At 34.8% G+C, this 18,074-nt stretch overlaps 1 protein-coding gene across 4 annotated transcripts in view; it reads right to left on the minus strand.

Annotated features, from left to right (window-relative positions):
- Nucleotides 1-409: 409 nt before the first annotated feature.
- LOC114251014 (voltage-gated delayed rectifier potassium channel KCNH8) overlaps nucleotides 410-18,074 on the minus strand; it is a 91,309-nt gene continuing 73,644 nt past the window's right edge. For all 4 annotated transcript variants that reach the window (XM_089730653.1, XM_089730654.1, XM_028185159.2 and 1 more), the window contains exons 7-17: nucleotides 17,822-18,056; nucleotides 17,587-17,750; nucleotides 15,959-16,175; nucleotides 12,684-12,863; nucleotides 10,089-10,288; nucleotides 8,975-9,224; nucleotides 7,048-7,163; nucleotides 5,922-6,208; nucleotides 4,946-5,144; nucleotides 3,242-3,391; nucleotides 410-2,597 (exon numbers count right to left, since the gene is read on the minus strand). In XM_089730653.1, coding sequence (XP_089586779.1) covers nucleotides 2,130-2,597; nucleotides 3,242-3,391; nucleotides 4,946-5,144; nucleotides 5,922-6,208; nucleotides 7,048-7,163; nucleotides 8,975-9,224; nucleotides 10,089-10,288; nucleotides 12,684-12,863; nucleotides 15,959-16,175; nucleotides 17,587-17,750; nucleotides 17,822-18,056 — 2,466 coding nt within the window. In that variant the 3' untranslated portion in view covers nucleotides 410-2,129. The remainder of the gene's footprint in view (nucleotides 2,598-3,241; nucleotides 3,392-4,945; nucleotides 5,145-5,921; nucleotides 6,209-7,047; nucleotides 7,164-8,974; nucleotides 9,225-10,088; nucleotides 10,289-12,683; nucleotides 12,864-15,958; nucleotides 16,176-17,586; nucleotides 17,751-17,821; nucleotides 18,057-18,074) is intronic.

Genomic DNA, 18,074 nt, shown 5'->3' on the forward strand with positions numbered 1-18,074 from the left:
TTACTTCATGATTGGTCACCATTCGCACACGCAATCGTACAATGAATAGAAATATATTTCTGATTTCGAGCATCACTTGTATTGACTTCGAATTGACAACGTATAAGAGAATTGAAATTTCATTCATATTTTTTTGTAATTACTGGTAGCTGTCTCTATCGCCCTGCTTATTTCTTCAGCGTGGCATTCATATGTTCCGGCTTGAAGAGCGGATCAGCTGTTATACAATATAGTTGAGACTCCGGCGCTACGTATCGAAGTGGACAGCGCTATTCAAGTTGATTAATGTTTATGGAGTCTGGTAATCACATACCGTGAGATGTGACGTAAAGTAATCTGCTCATTTAAAGATTTAAAGCAATAAGCCAAAAAAAACACGAAAGGTTTCAGTACAATAAAAAAATACCAATGAACATCGATTTGTCTTTATTAGTTTACTGGTAACTATTATTTTTAACTACACAATCAATAAAGTTTTTATTATTTACAAAATTTATGTAATACAAACGAATGCACTACTGTTTCTTATAACATAGAAATTGAATTAAGATCATAATAAAACGTCTACTTAACAAATAACTTAACGAGAACGTAGGCACTGCGCGTGTTTAAAATACTTTATCACATTAATATTTTTTTCATTATAAAACACCGCAGTAGATTACATTTATTCTAATAAGCGTTTCAGTTCACAATAATTTCATTATTATCAAATACATTAGAAATTTTGCTGCGGACATTACATTAATTTTAATATTCAGACCGTACTCTGTTAATATTTATGCACCACGCATAATGACGTTTTATCTGTATTTGCAGAAGCAATTTCCCCCGCTCCGACAAGGTAAGATTTCTTCACACAAATAAAGTTATCATTTTGATATTCTTAAGTACGATTACGCTGTTATATCGTATTCATTGAGTTACCTAAATGTTAGTTTTAATTGAGTTTCTTTAAATAAAATAAAAAACAATACACCCGAAAATGCAGCAATAAATAACGTTACGAATGAAGGCGGATTTTATTATCTAGGCGTTAAAATAAACACCTCTAGAATTTTAAATTGTTTTGTCATGAATTATTTTATCAAACGATAATTTAACAATTTAGTTTTTGAATCATTCTTTTAATCAAAAAGAAAAAAAGTAAATAAAATAGGTAAATTTTTATACGCGAAGTTTCTGGAACTAATCTAATTATTATCATGATGTATGAGTACAACATTTATGATTTCTAATTTGGAAAGTTTATGCTTCTGACTAGTTTGGCACACTTAGTTTCTCTACGTTCGTACTTTGGCTCAATAGAAGGAAGACAATATTCATTACATTTATAGTATCAACTAATTAGAGATCGTAGTATTTATCCACTGAATACGCATACTTTACAAAGGTGATACAAAGTTTTATTATCTAAATACAGACATAGAAGAACGCTACATGATCCAAAATATACAAATATACTTAAAGTTTCATAATATTTTTCTTCTATATAATAGACATTGTAATCGATAGATGCCGTTACACGGCTAAAAAGTACAAATAAATTACTTAAGAGATATTATTGTATTTAAAATATAAATAATAATACTGTCGTTATGATACGCATTTTCACTTTGAAGTGATTTGACTTGAATTTCCTACATATTCCCATAGATCACTATGCATTTTCACTTTGATATTGACTAGATTATTTACAGTTTTTTTTTAAAAATAAGAACTAAATTTATTATAATAACTTACTATAATCGTTTTCATGATATGCACATTTCAAATGTAATTAATAGAATGTGAACAAAATCTTGAGTATTAAAATTGTAAACGTCGATAAGAATTTCGTTGAATTGAAAGAAGTATCCAAAATTTATACAGAATAATCGCAGGTGCTTCCCGTGCGACTATAAATACATATATTACTGTCAATCTTTGCATATAGCAGTAGTTACATATTATGCATATGTATATATGTAATATTGGCAGAAATAGAATATTAGATATGGTAGGCAAATATGTAGTTTAAATATGTCTAATGCTATCTTATACTATGAATGATGTAACAACAAATAACATTGAAATTACTGACATTTACATACGTCTATTACTAATGAGCATAACATGTAATGGAATATTTAACTGTTAATGTTGTACTTGAGGCTACGGGTGCTTGAATGTGTCCTGTTCGCGCCAAGCAATCGTTCCGATTCCTCGTGTATATCACTCGTCGAATACCGATTTCGTATCAGACGTTCTTTGCTTTCTCGCTCAAACTGCTTCCTCAGATCGTGGGAAGTCAGTTCTTTGGCACTCCCACTGAGGCTGCGGATTGGTTCGAATTTCTCACTGGTGGTACTAGAAGGGGTGTGACTTCCGGTTTCAGTCTCTATAATCTGTTCTAGGGCGCTAGGTCGGCGGCGAGTTTCGTAATAATCGATGGGCTGCGGAATGACGGGTGGCAAACTCGACATCGGATCGATACCGAGTAATAACATGACAGTAGCTGGATGCTCCATGATATATTGGGTTACGCTGTGAAGGAATGGCTCGGTTTGCGTGCTGCGGTGCATTTTCGGGCGCTCAGGAGTTACTGGTCTCTCCTGCTGTTAAAATATAAAATAAATAATAACAAGTATTTAAAATATCCCGGAATAATCATTCGTAAATATTAGTCAAGTTTGATTGGAATTCATCTTATTTGCTTAGGAGATCGTAGGTATCCTAATATATATTATTATAAAAAAACCTTATAAAATTGTCCGTCTATTTATTGGTGTGGAAATACAAAAATATAGCAGCCCGGTAAAAAAAACTAACTACAATCACACTACTTATTTCATTAACTGCTCTCAGTACACTTTTAGGAGCATGATAGTAAAAAAATATATGTGTGTCTTCAAGAACCAAAATGAAAAACCTTTTATATTAAACAAGCTCCACTACAGTCATATGAACGTTAATTTCATATTCAGGTCCAGGATATTAGGTTATGATTCATCACGACGCAAAAAATCCAAGGGTTGAACTGCTTGCCAATTGCTGTTCTTCAAGGTTTGAAGGACGGGGCAGCCGTTGTAACTATACTGAGACCCTAGAACTTATATCTCAAGGTGGGTGGCGCATTTTCGTTGTAGATGTCTATGGGCTCCAGTAACCACTTAACACCAGGTGGGCTGTGAGCTCGTCCACCCGTCTAAGCAATAAATAAATAAATAAAACTAAATATGTATTTTATCTCATTTCTTACTTGATCCCAGCAAAAGACATCCGGTGGATGGCTGCAGCTCCTTGCAAGTTGGTTGGGGGGCGCGTTCCACTGCAAGTTTGGTATAGAGTGCGCCGCGTGCCATCCTGCTGGCCCTGTCATTTCTTGAAGTGCCTGTATGGCATTCCTTACCTGTGATCCATAAATATTTATTGTTATCCGTCATCACTTCTTTATAGTTCCGTTAATTTAAGTCATGTCAAACCGATGTGAATCTACGTTGTAATTTATTTAGGTTTCTTTACAAATGTACTAAAACCTACAGCTAATTATTTATTAATATTATATTAGTATACTCTCTATATAAAGCAATTTAATCCGGATAGCAAATTGTCTTAAATTTTAAATATGATGTTATGCTGAAAATATTAAAATTACCTTAAGTTCGTTCATTAAACTTATCATCTACGGTCATACAAACGTGAACGAGAATCTTAAAGTCTGATGTCAAAGGAAGTACGATCGTATTCTTAACCTATCGTGAATAGAAGACGAACCATCATTTTGCGGTTCCATCACGTCCGCTGTGAATTATTACATCATAAAATTTATCTGTCCGAATCAGTCACCAAGGTCCTGCGTTAGGAGAAACTGAAATTTGGATCGGCATGTGATTGATCATGACACTAACTCGGAGCGAGCATACTTTATTCGATATTCGAGTTGTGTCTATTCGCGGGGGCTATTTCATAAGGGGCTATTCCAACTTTTCGCGGACGAGTAGGTCAGCTCACGGGCTCAACCTAAGAGAATTTGCTAATATGAGCTCTAGCAATAGCAGTGTTTCGCAGAATCTACTACCGAATCGAAATCGCGACCCACTGAGAAGATCCGGTGAGAAAATATACTAATCCGAAAATTTCTTGTATGTATGTGATTCTCTGAAGAAGTATTCTCATATTTGAGCCGTTAATGCAGAATGTTTTGTACACTAAATTCTGTGGCTCACATCCCTACATAATACGATCGAGGTCGTATTTATTAATTGTGAAGTTATCTGATTTTAATTTCATATCAGATTTAAAATTGATATGTCATTTAAATTTTTTGATGCAAAAATACGTGAGTTAAACAAAATAACTTTTAAACCTCCTCCTCTACTTTCATTATGCAATCTAAATCGAAATTAATTAAATTAGTTTATTCATAATATAAAACTATATTAAATAAAACAGTAGTAATTAAGACAATGTCTTTAAAATACAATGCAAAATAACATAAAATCGCATTTATTAGATTCTTATTATATAATAATGGGAAATATTTCCAGCTAGTGGGATCGGCAGGCTTATTCACGTTTAGTTTGATTTAGTTTACAATTTTAGGCAATGACAACTGTCTGCTTAACTTCAACTATGGGATTAGCAAGCCTGGCATTGGCAAAGCACGAAATTAGTTCGAGACACAGGAAGATACTACTAACTGAAGATGGAGAAGGGTTTGTATCACCGTCCTGCCAATAACTGCCTTGATGCGACCTTGCGTTACAATTTGAAGGGCAGGTTAATCGCTGTAAAAACAATGATAACTATTGTTCCAGGTCACAAGATTCTTGTCTTTATAAGTTTACGGAGCCGGTAGCCGCTTAAAACTAGGAAGCCAACGCGGTCTCCTGTCTGTTTTCAAATAGTTTACAATTGTTATATAAATACGAATTAAATTGAAAACTATGGATCTAAAACTTGCCTCCATACTGAGTGTTGCGACATCTTGATGTAAAGTAGACACTTGTGTATCCAATCTTTCGACAGAAGACCTCGTATTATGCACTTCTAAATTTAGACCTTCCAAGGAATCGGCTCGAGTTATCTTCGGTGTTGCGACAGAGCGTTGCCTTTCTATCCTCTCACGTAACTCCCTGTGAGAGAGGCGCTGTCCGTCAATCCTGAAATAGCCCGGTCGATATTTCACGAGGTTTCCTTTTTGCATCTAAACGCTATTTAGACTTTATGGAATAGGCAAATAATATAACAATAATGTTATAATAATAAAACAGTGTTTTTCTTTTGTTTGGAGGCTCACAGAATCGTGGTTCTACATTCAATAGTGTCTTATTAGATTTTAATAATATTAAATTTTCGAAGCTACAGGTTTCATAATATCACAGTCGTATAATAATATTAACTATTATACAAGTTAAACTAAAGCTTTAAGTGAATACGTAATCTCTATAAAACATTTATATATTATGAATATTTCAGTCTAATGAGTGCCTCGATTTGCAATCAAAATAATCATTGAAGTTATTTGAAGTTATCGTGAAATGAAACAAGGCCGTTCAATCAATCTATAAACTCATATGAAATTAAAATATTTACATGGCTAAATTGATTTGGAAATGAGTTATATCCGTATTAGAAAATAAATCTAATGTTTCCGAAATTATATGCAGATTTATTTTAACAAGAGAAATTCCGAGGCTTTGAACGAACTACATTTAATTGTTTACAGTATGAAACTATTTCACAACATGTTCAAAACTAATGTTTAACTTCGAGTCTGTTTCGAGTAGCAAGTGACATATTACCAGAAATGAGGAAAGTAACGTAAAATGACATGCCGTGAAATGTCAAGCTAATTTCGAGAAGGCATAATAAATAATAAACTGCTGCCAACTCATAAAACAACTAAAACTGTTGGTTGAAAGTATAACTTATGTTACCTAAATTTAGTGTGACGGGGACTATTAGTGTTAGAAGAAGGCAGCTTTTTAGGCGTTAAGGCATGATCTTCCGCAGCGTTTTCATCATCTTCTGATATGGAAGGTAACGTTAAAGATGGATGTCCATTTCCGTCAGATTCCTGTTCTGCCTCATATCCCTCCCTCAAGTTATAAGTAAGGTCGTGTTGTATGTCATGAATAAACTCTTGCTGGTACTCGGGGTACAATCGCAACACTTCTGCTAGGCCGGCCATGTGAATACATTTCAAATCGCAGTATGTCAGAGCCTGTTGAATCCAAATTAGAGAAATTATTATTATTAGACGAATCTTGTGACAAATCTTTAGACAAATCTTGAGTTACTTGGGAAGAGCGTCCGTCAAGAAATGGATGAGGAAAGCCGTATACCAAACTCACCGGTGTAAATTGGAAGATGCCTTTGTCCTCCGGTGGACGGCTGTAGGCTGATGAAGATGATGATGATGAATAAAGTGAGAAATATCATGAAATGAAATGATTGATAGTAATATACGAGTAAAATGTGTCCAAACTAGAAAAATGTGACTTTGTCACGAATCTTGATTTAAATGCATAGGTATATTATGAAAATGTGTTGATTTTTTCTTGCCATCGAATTCGTAGTCGTTATGGAAGGAAGTAAGACTAGTGTCACTCATAGACATCGCCAATGCCAGAAATAGCTAGCACAAAAAATCGCTATATAGTGCCAAGGAACTTCTTTAAACCTCGTTTGATGATTAATGTCATAGACACAAAATGTATCAAACAAACTTTCCATATTTACATTTGAGTAAGTCTTTATAATGAATTGAGCTACGTTTAAGTACGCGGATAGGTATAATCCTTCAATTAAGTTATAAGCTAAGATTCAGTTTATACTGAGATTTTGGTTCGCAAATTTCGCACACACACACACACACACACATACACCGCCCCTAATCGTCTACGTAAATTACATGAGATAATTTTAATCAGATTCCTACAGCTCTCGTCTTCCTGTCCTTTATCTCGTAAGGGGACGATTAATTATTTTACAGAAACACAAAGACAGAAAACGGTTTGTCGTTACCGTGTATGTATATTTGCAAGTCGAATAATTGAATACCTTTACATCACAACTAGATTTGACGACGATGTCTGGATTGTTTCCTTGAGACGTTCCCGTACCGTTGTAAGCCTGTAAATGGGTGTTTACGTCGCACCCAACCAAATCTCCTTTACCTGTTCGATAAATTTTCATGCATAAATTATTAATATTCAAATATTTGATATTTGACAAATCGGCTTAACGTGTGGGACGATAATAGGATCAATTTTGCCCGTGACATAATAATATGACATTGCTTCTCTTATACTGAAAACCTTGAGGTTATAAATCATTGAACATCGTAATAAGAAGGGATTGCAGGATTGAAGGCGCAGTGTGGGTGTTAAGCAATATTGATGATTAATGTGAAATATCTTTGAAATATCATCATAACATAACTTGTCGCAGCGGTGCTAATGCAATATCATATCTTATTTTCAATAAATGTTACCGATTTTGAATCTAAGCTTGGAGACGGCCTTTTTTTTTTTAAGCAATTTAGGTGGATGGACGAGCTCACAGCTCACCTGATGTTAAGTGGTTACTGGAGCCCATAGACATTTACAAAGTAAATGCGCCAACCACCTTGAGATATAAGTTCTAAGATCTCAGTATAGTTACAACGGCTGCCCCACCCTTCAAACCGAAACGCATTAGTGCTTCACGGCAGAAATAGGCAGGGCGGTGGTACCTACCCGCCCGGACTCACAAGAGGTCCTACCACCAGTAATTACGCAAATTATAATTTTGCGGGTTTCATTTTTATTACACGATGTTATTCCTCACCGTGGAAATCAATCGTGAACAGTTGTTGAGTTGTTTCATTAGAAAAATTGGTACCCGCCTGAGATTCGAACCCGGTGCATCGCTCAACACGAAGGCACCGGACGTCTTATCCGTTAGGCCACGACGACTTCAAACTCTCCCAAAACACTTCATTTGAAGGTTTAGTCTATTTTTTGTACCTCTCTATAGTATGACTGAGAATTATCAATACCAGTACACCGCATCATAACTGAAGTATCTCTTTCAGAATTCCCCTAGTTGAGATCGGTTATCTGGAAGAGATCGCTTTTAGCGAAAACACTATTGCACAAATGATACCAACTTGTTAACTGATTTTCAATGTTAATTTTGTTTTGGTGTGCAATAGGGTATACTTACACTCTCACCCTTTAATGCAATTTCTTATTTTCAAGGAATTTTAGCTATTTTGGATCTAAGCTTTGAAATTCAAATTATCAGCGAATACTTATGATAAAATCTGCAGTTAAGCGAATGAAAATTGCAAATATTTGAAATTGTTCTCTACAGAGAAATAGTACTTATTAAATATTAGGCCAGGTGCATTACACTTGTAGCTTCATTTTGTATATTTGAATCTGATTTCACTTAGGCACCTATAATAATATATCTGTACATATAAATAAAATTGGAGTGTCTGTTTGTAATATTGAAATAACCGCTTTTTACTACTTGCATGTGTATATATATAATTAGGTACATACACCAAAATAACATTTTTTACAATTTTTATCTGTCTGTCTGTCTGTTTGTTCCGGCTAATCTCTGGAACGGCTGGACCGATTTTGACGAGACTTTCACTGATAGCTGATGATATGAGAAGTAACTTAGGCTACTTTTTTTAGACCAACTTTGCCCTACGGCGTCACCCGCGGTATTAAAATAACCGCAGGAAACATCGCGGGACTCAGTTATCAATAATAAAATTTAATGTTTCCGAAGCGAATCGAGAGCGGGTCGCTAGTATTATATAAAGTAGCTAACTTGAATAACTGAATATGAAACATTCAATAATAACAAAAGCTTCGAACTGCGTTTCTATTGTCCTACGCACAAAATATCCAACTAACTAATTAAAATGGAGTATTTTTTTGTAATTAAAATTTGTTTCATAAATGATCAAATACTTTTTAAAGCTCACCGAGAATAGCGACGACCATATCGTTTTGTACCACCTCCATGGATCCGTTGCAGATGTAATAGATATACGTGAGGGCATCGCCTTTGTGGACGAGGTATTCGCCGGGGGCGCAGAAGTTGTTCCGAATATGTAGCGAAAGCAATTTGAGACATCCCTGGGACGCGGATTCGAATATTGGAAGTGACAAGATCTCACGATGCAAATGTAGCGATACGTCGCCTCTCAGTTCTTCGGGAAATTCTTTAAGCGTCTGAAATATTGCGATTAGGAAGGTATTTTCTTTTATTTGCAACACTTTCGATACCAACTTCACATAAAGTTCATTTGATTTAAAAGATTTTTTTTTATTGCCCTTGTAGGCTGACGAGCATACGGCCCATCTGATGGTGAGTAGTTACCGTCGCCCATGGACTTCAGCAATGCCAGGGGCAGAGCCAAGCCGCTGCCTACCGGCCAAGGGGCTGCCTACCGCTGATACCTCAAAGTTTATTAATTAAAATTATAAGTGAAGAAAAAAACGTGGATGTGTTTTTAGATACCATGTGTGGGCTCCATGAGTTCATACAAAAATATTTCAGATTTTTTTTCGAATAAAATTGTTATGAATAATATATTATAAAAAAGTTATTACATTTAGTTTTCTGCCCATTTAACCAATTTCGAATTCAGTAAGACCTCAAAGCTTTCGGGTTCGTAAATCTCCAACGAAAGTGATGAAGGCGTTTTCAGGTAACGTATGTAGAACAGTCAAAACTTTTCCAATATCACCGATAGTATTAGTTCGCTTCGAATGTTAATGATCGTGTAACTTCGTGTGGAAATCTCGTTTTGAAAATTCAAAATCTTTTAGCTGTCTGTCTTAACTTATAGAAATAACACATCTTGTTACGGTTCGAAGTATTATTAGATATAAAATATGTGCGTAAAAATATGTGTGTAATGTATATTTTTGAACTTCGATAGGCAAACAAGCTTGTGGCCAAATAGACGTTAACGATGCCCGTTGACATCACGATATGAATGCCCATCTTAAGAGACCTAATGAGATCGAAGAATCGTTAATATAGGAGCAGCGATTCGCTTTTGATTGAATGAACCCAATTATCATAATCACCTCATGAATATCGATGCCATGATTTAGCGACCACATCGTTTGGAAATAATCCTGCATTCTTTGTTTCAGCTCCGTCGGAACTTGATTGATAGTGAGAAAGTCCTTCAGATCACGCCACTTGCTCTGGTACATTGACCTCCGAGAGTACATCCTTTGAATGATCGCCGTGACGTTTCCAAAAACCACTGCGTGCATTAGAGCTAGAAAAATAAGCGTGATAATGAACCAACCCACTTTTTGTATCCAACGTGTTTTAAATGACAAAGATCGATAGTTTCGCATTCGCCAATAGAATTTTCTTGCCATTCATCTGTCTATATTCAACTTGGGACAGCTACTGTTAGCGCGCAAAGGAAGTTTTCTGTCATAGTACGGTCGAGGCTTTTTTTATAACTTAAACGGGTGGACGATCTCACGGCTTATCTGGAGTTATGTGGTAACCGGAGTTCATAGACATCTACAACGTAAATGCCACCACCCACCTCAACACATGAGTTGTAAGGTCTCAGATTTAACAGTAGAACCGGCTGCCCCACCCTTCAATCCGAAACGCATTACTGCTTCATGGCGGGGTGGTTGTACCTACCTGTGCAGACTCATAAGACGTCCTACCACCAGTAAAAAGATTCAATGGTTGTGTGCGAGTATTTAAACGAAATAGTTTATTTTTCATTAAATTAACGATAGTCACAATGAAGCGTGACTGGGTTTCTAAAGTGTAAACTAAATTAAACACTCTCCTCCACATTGTAGTTAAATGTTTAAGCTCGAGCAAAAGTAGAACCTTGACTGTATTTTAATGAACGTGAGAAAATAAATTACCTTTCCTTTAAATAGGGTTCGCGAAGTTTACCATTTAGATATTTGCCCCCGAAGAGAATGTTAATAAAGCTCAATATCTTCTCGGCAAGAATTTTCGCAGAAATTTATTCAAAAAAACAGCTTTAATTCTCATTAACAAACAAGAATAAAGGGAATAATTTATGGAAGCGCTTCATGTGTCTCCGCCATAATGGATATAGCACTCGAAGCACTTGATACAGTGATGTCGGGGTTGAAACTTTGGTTGGATACGTGCTCGCGAACGACTTTCACGATGATAAATTACAATAGTGTTATGAAGACAACACCGACATAGTCTGTGCGAAATGGTATTACAGTTAAAATTATACTAAATAATAATCTTGAGTTAGTACAATTAGATAAATCGTCTTCTCGCATTAAAACTGTATAATCTCAAAACTTACTAATTTTACAGGAGTGTTTTAAAGGTTTAACATGTGATATTTTTAATATTAATCATCTTTGCAACGTTTATTTTTTATTTTTTACCAGTTACATTATCTGTCTTTTAAAGTAAGATAAAATTATGTATTAATTTTGTTAATAATAGTCAAAATATAGGTAAACTAAAAAGAAAAAAAAAGTTAAAACTAAACTACGCTCTTTTGACAGTATTTATGAGAAAAATACCGGTGGTACCAAATGATTTCGCATATTAACTCAATTTCGAATATTTTTGGAAATTGTACACTTTTAATGCGAAAAGACGAAATACTTTTCTGTGTAGGACTAATGTGAAACAGTAATACATTCCGGTTCCAAATGTAGGGAAGCCATCATTATAAAAATGGAGTCTTTCAAGTCTTCGAGCTCATCTATAGAAATGAGTCCTCCACACATAATAAACATTATATTGTGTATAGCACCCGAAAATCATGGATACCAAAAAAAATTGAGGTGAAAAAAAGAGAATAAAGAAAACTACTTAAATAGTATAAAACAATTCACTTAATGAATGATATGTCGTGAATAAGATGTCATAGTTCCCAGACTTTTTAATAATAAATTCATGGTAGACAATTATGCGCTGTCGAATGGCAAGATAGATGATTAACTTGACATTGTGGTGTTAGTCTTAAATGAGCAAACGTGTTTGAGCAATCTCTATTTCGATAATGACATTTGCAAAATAGCATACTACAAAATAGCATACATACTGTAAATGTATATTTTTTATAATAAATAGAGGAAACGAAAATTCACCATTCCGTGCTTGCAACAAACCTTTATGATTTTTTTTTTGGAACGTCAAACAAGAATATCATACTTTGACTAAGCATTATTGTCCGCGGCGATATAAATAGCGACAGAACTAGTTAAGTGTCATGTGTGGAGTTTACAAATGTTCTAATATATCACTTAAACGATTGAACAATATAGCACCTTGACTAAAATCATAAAAGTACTTGATAATATAATACGTTGTAAAAAATTTAATGTTTTATCCAAAACACAAATAAAATTCATCTAGTTTTTATTACGTATTAGATAAGTATAAATAAATAGTTCAAATGAATTAATTTTCTCCTGAATTTAAAATTTCAATAATAAATCTTAGGGATATCCAATAAGTATTTTGTATTAAGCCTTTGTTCTGGATTAGTTAACTTCTGTCAAAAGCATAACAGTAGCAGCACCAATTCAGTAGATTTCATTTACTTTAAATTCGTACCAACATTTTTGGAAATACTCAAAGCCGTAGGTTGGAAATGTATTTACTTTTGTTAAAAGGACTGAAATTAATTAACTTGCCTCCAATCAACATGGTGATTATGCTGAAAATCTTCTCTGGGAGAGTGTTCGCCGAAACGTTGCCGAAGCCGACGCTTGTCAGAGAGGAACAGGTGAAGTAAAGTGCGGTGACGTAGCTCTCGCTGTGTGATATGTTAATGATGGGCACTTTCAGTCTCTCCGCTAGGTTGTTTATCCAGCCTGCTTAATGCAAATAGTATGAGTGGTGTATGTTTAAGGAAATAATATATTTTTTTATTTACAATCTTATTATCCTGCTGAGCATTTATTGTTTGATCAAATAAACTAAGGACGAAGGGAATTATGTTAGTGAAGCTATGAAGATTAACGCGTACCTAATTCTCTAAAAGTTATTTAGTACTTTTTTGTAATAGTTTTTTTTGCATTTAAGTAGTTGTACACAAACTTGGCGCGTCATTCGTTTCCAAATGATTCTTGTCCACCTGATGTTTGTCTGGAAGAGATCGCTCTTAGCGATAGGCCGCCAATTGTACTTTTTTTGTATTTAATGTATCGCACTGTTTATTTGATTTTTGGTGTACAATAAAGAATACTCTTTCTTTCTTTCTTCTTTCTTGGCGTTTAGATATAATAAGGAAATTTACCGTCGCCTGATCAGAAATCGTATTAGAGACTATTCGAAACATATAGAAAAAGGAGACAGTGTTTCGATTTAACATTTAAAAAAAATCACACGGTAATAAATTTATGAGCTTTGAATCTCAAAATTAAAAAGACTTTTATGTTAGCGATATAAAGCGTTGTCATTTGCAAAAGTTCTCAAATCGTGGAATGAGCGCGTCCCGATGTATATTCCCTTCGACTTGGAAGCAATAAAAAAGTTCCTCATCTCGATTCTTGATTGCCAGAGTTTTCAGTTTATGTTCTATGAAGCGTACTTTATTCTTATTTAAACTTTTTGTTGGTTATGAAACGTTACATTTTCAACAAAATTTAAGAAGAAAATCGTAAATTCAGTGGCGTATAAATATTAGATATAATGATATGGAATGGACGTTTCTTTTTCCAAATTTTTATTGGATTTTAAATATTATTATATTGTTCTTACGTTGCAATATATTTTTTTTTTTATTGCTTTTATGTGTGGACGAGCTCACAGCCCACCTGGTGTTAAGTGGTTACCGGAGCCCATAGACATCTACAGCGTAAATGCGCTACACACCTTGAGATATAAGTTCTAAGGTCTCAGTATAGTTACAACGGCTGCCCCACCCTTCAAGCCGAAACGCATTACTGCTTCACGGCAGAAATAAGCGGGGCGGTGGTACCTACCCCACCAGACGATAATTAAGATATATTTTTTTTATTTTTTTTTATTTTTTTTTTTTTTTTTTTAAGATAATTTTCAGACGATAATTAAGTACAAGGAACTAGCTTGAAGTATTATTTCTATGGACGAAAAATTAAGAAATCAATATTGGAATTGGTTTGTTTGGCATCAGTCAAATGAAATTAAATTACTTTCAACTATTCCAGATTTACCATTTCTTTTGATTCAGGTCAATAAGTATTTCAAATACTCCTGTAAATAAGGTAATACGAAAAAATACCAACTGTAGCATTTGTATGATAATTTAAATTTTTTATGTACTTTGATTATAGTCCGGGTTGGACCTGATATTCAGTTAAATTCTTATCATACGCAATAAACGTCACTAAAAGAGTAATAAAACTTTAAGGCTTATTCAAGTGATAAAAACTTGGGGCAGGTCGTTGATGCTCTGTACTATAATGGGACAAAATTTAAACGAAAAGTGCTTCTTCGAGCTATTGCATTTTCTAAGAACATTTTCTACTAAGTGCATTTTCACGTATACTTTAATTTGTTAAGAAAAATTGTAATTGTGATGAGAAATTATCAATAATAAGAATGTTTGTTACTTTAAATGGAAGCTTATTTAAATTGGTGTTACTTCAATGTTTCTGAATAAATGTGGTTCTATAGACAATATGGTTTCATATAGGTACGTGGTAATCATATTTATCAAAAACAAAAAAAAATGTTTAATAGCAGAATTAAAAAAAAAAGATTTTCTGTGATGTACGAACGAACAATCAGTTCGATCATAGTTTTTATATCATCAATGTATTGACACACTTTTGTGGTAGTTTCAATAATCGCTCAAGAAGTCGGTACAGTAACAAAAAGCTACCTTAAAATAAACTGAAAATAAAATGTCCTTAAGTTCCAAACGACTTCTAAGAGAGATCATTTTTGACATCTGGTCCTGGAACGAATTTCTCCTTCAGGGTGTTACGCGACTGCTAGAATCTTCTACGTATGGAAAAACGTTCGACGTTCGAAAAAAACCCTTAACCGCTGGCTGTCAGAAATAGGTAGGGTGGTGGTACCTACTCGTGCGAACTCACAAGGCGTCCTACTACCGGTAATTACGCAAATTATAATTTTGCGGGTTTAATTTTTATTTCACAATGCTATTCCTTCACCGTGGAAGTCAATCGTCAACATTTGTTAAGTACGTATTTCATTGGAAAAATTGGTACCTGCCGGCGGGATTCGAACATAACGATGCATCGCTACATACGAATGCACCGGACGTCTTATCCTTTAGGCCACGACGACTTCAAATAATGTAATTATCATAATAATAAATTTTAAGAAGATTAATTTGTGAAACTGCCCTTATTTAGGTTATTGATCTTGTATTCTGTACGAATCACATTGATACAAAGTAATCACTGTCACCCACGGATGCCGCTGTCAAAGGCTCAACCGTGCTACGTGCCTTATGAAACATTTTCCTTAAACCTCGTCTGAAGAAAGACTGATCACCCTGTTTTCCATTTAGGTATATTAAGGAAGTAAACATTCAACCCTTTTAAGGTTCGAGACCAGTTTATTTACAAGTTATTAAGATGCAGATAGATATAAAGATATATATTTAAAACAAAAATATTTATTTTACTTTAAAATTCTTGTGCTGGTTTACTTACGGGTTTGAATTATTGTATGAGAAATATTTTTTTAAAGTTTCCGTCTAAAATAATGATAAGTATGTAATGTCATTTTAAAATTATTTGAAGTTTAGATTTGATTAAAATTTATGCTAATCAAATACGTAATCATAAATAAGCATACTTTAATAGCTCATTGATAGTTTATTGTGTCTGCTAGCAGCGTTAGTTATAATATTATACAATCGAATTTGTGAAATTTGCATAATTACAAATCAGAGAGAACGAGTAAAAACTGACCAGCTTTAAGTAAGATCAAAAAGAATATTGTATTTTACCTAAATCCCAAATCTCATTTTTGTGAACTTCAATTTCTTTTTCCGCTATTATGAACCAAATGCAGGCGAGCCAGTGCGCGACAAGCGTAAAGGATAGCATCAATAAGGTCAATATCAGCGCCGAATACTGGGAGTATCGATCCATCTTCTGCAGGAGTCGCGCCAGTCGTAGCAGCCTCGTCAACTTCACTAAATGCACATTTCCGTGGGTTGATTCCTGCATAATATGCCAGGAAATTAATCTTCCGAAACATAAATGCTGTCGTAAATCCATAATGAAATCATTCTTATACATTAACAGGTACTAGTGGTCCCGCAGTAGTCGAGATTCGACTATAATTATTAAGTGTAATTAAAAGTTTGAACATTATTAAGGTTATATTGTCAAAGACTAATAGATTTCTTTATTCACAGAATTCGCCAAGTCAAATAATATTAAAGATAAACAATAGTAACTTATTCTTAATTTGACCACAGACTTTTTTTATTTATTTTTTATTGCTTACATGATTGGGCGAGCTCACAGCCCACCTGGTGTTAACTGGTTACTGGAGCCGATAGACACCCATGACGTAAATGCGCCACCCACCTTGAGATATAAGTTCTAAGGTCTTAGTATAGCAGTTACAGCGGCTGCATTACTGCTTTACGCATTACTGCTTCACGGCAGAAATAGGCAGGGTAGTGGTACCCACCCGCGCGGACTCACAAGAGGTCCTACCACCAGTAATTACGCAAATTATAAATTTGCGGGTTTCATTTTTATTACACGATGTTATTCCTTCACCGTGGAAGTCAATCGTGAACATTTGTTGAGTACGTATTTCATTAGAAAAATTGGTACCCGCCTGCGGGATTCGAACACCGGTGCATCGCTTCAACACAAATGCACCGGACGTCTTATCCGTTAGGCCACGACGACTTCAAACTTTAAGCAATAACAAATGTTTGACAATAAATAGAGTTTATATATGTGTGTGTGTGTGTGTGTGTCCAATACATAGTAGTGTGTGTAATGTTTTCTTATTGATTTAATGTATTATTAACGCATAATTAAAAAAAAATATTAGCATTGTGCACTTCTTCTCTATATTCTCTGTAAGTGTGGAAAATTTCATACCGCTCCGTCCGCGCAATTTTCGTAAAAAGGGATACAAAGTTTTTGCTTTACGTATTAATATGTAGATAGCTCTAATTATAATGTAGTTACACTGTAACACTGATACTTAGAGCTCGTGTTTCAAGGTGGGCGGTGACATTTACTTTGTTAATGTCTATGTACTCCGGCGACCACTAAAACTAGACAAACGGTGAGCTCGTCTACCCATTTAAGCAGAAAAAAGTGTATCACTGACCTGCAAAATAACATTGTGTTACTAAAATCGAATACACTAAATGATTATCATCGTACGCCTTATTTTTTCACAAACCAACTACACTCAAGTGTACGGATGGGTAACCGCTCCAATTCCTATTTAACACCAAGAAACCCGCGTTTCTCATCTACGTGAATAAAATAAGACGAAGCTCACACCGTGCGGTAATTGCGGTGAAAATACGCGAGACCCATTAAGTTGAAGCTGTAATTAAATAACGGCGCTATTAATTATTAAGCAGCACTAACTTACCGCTCCGCTGTATACGTCCGACGCGTAAAGTAGGTCAAACGGGAGCGCCGCCAAGAGATCTACCACGAACCAAGACCGGATATAATTAAGGGCTATTGCTTTCGAGTCCGAAACTACTTCTCCTTTCTTGCTCACGAACGTCGTCCGGAAGTTGAGTACGATATCTATAATATAAAATTATAAAAGTTGATATTGTTTACAAAAAAATTGAGTAGGGGAAATGTGATTTACCTACCGACAATGAAGAGAGCTTCCACAATGACGTCACTCGTTACGCTGATCCTCGGATGGCCTTCGTCTACAAAGCTCGCATTGTATGGAACTACGACAGCCACGTAAAATGTCGCTATGAGAATGAGCCAGTCCCAAAATGTTTTAAAAACCCCATAGTGCGATATTATAAATCTCGACTTTTTCACAGCGGACGTTTTGTATTCTGGTAAAGGCGGATCGGTTGAGTGAAGTAGGTTCTGTAAAGATATGTAACT

This window comes from Bombyx mandarina, chromosome 10 (assembly GCF_030267445.1).
Source record: "Bombyx mandarina strain Sakado chromosome 10, ASM3026744v2".
NCBI classification, from domain to species: domain Eukaryota; kingdom Metazoa; phylum Arthropoda; class Insecta; order Lepidoptera; family Bombycidae; genus Bombyx; species Bombyx mandarina.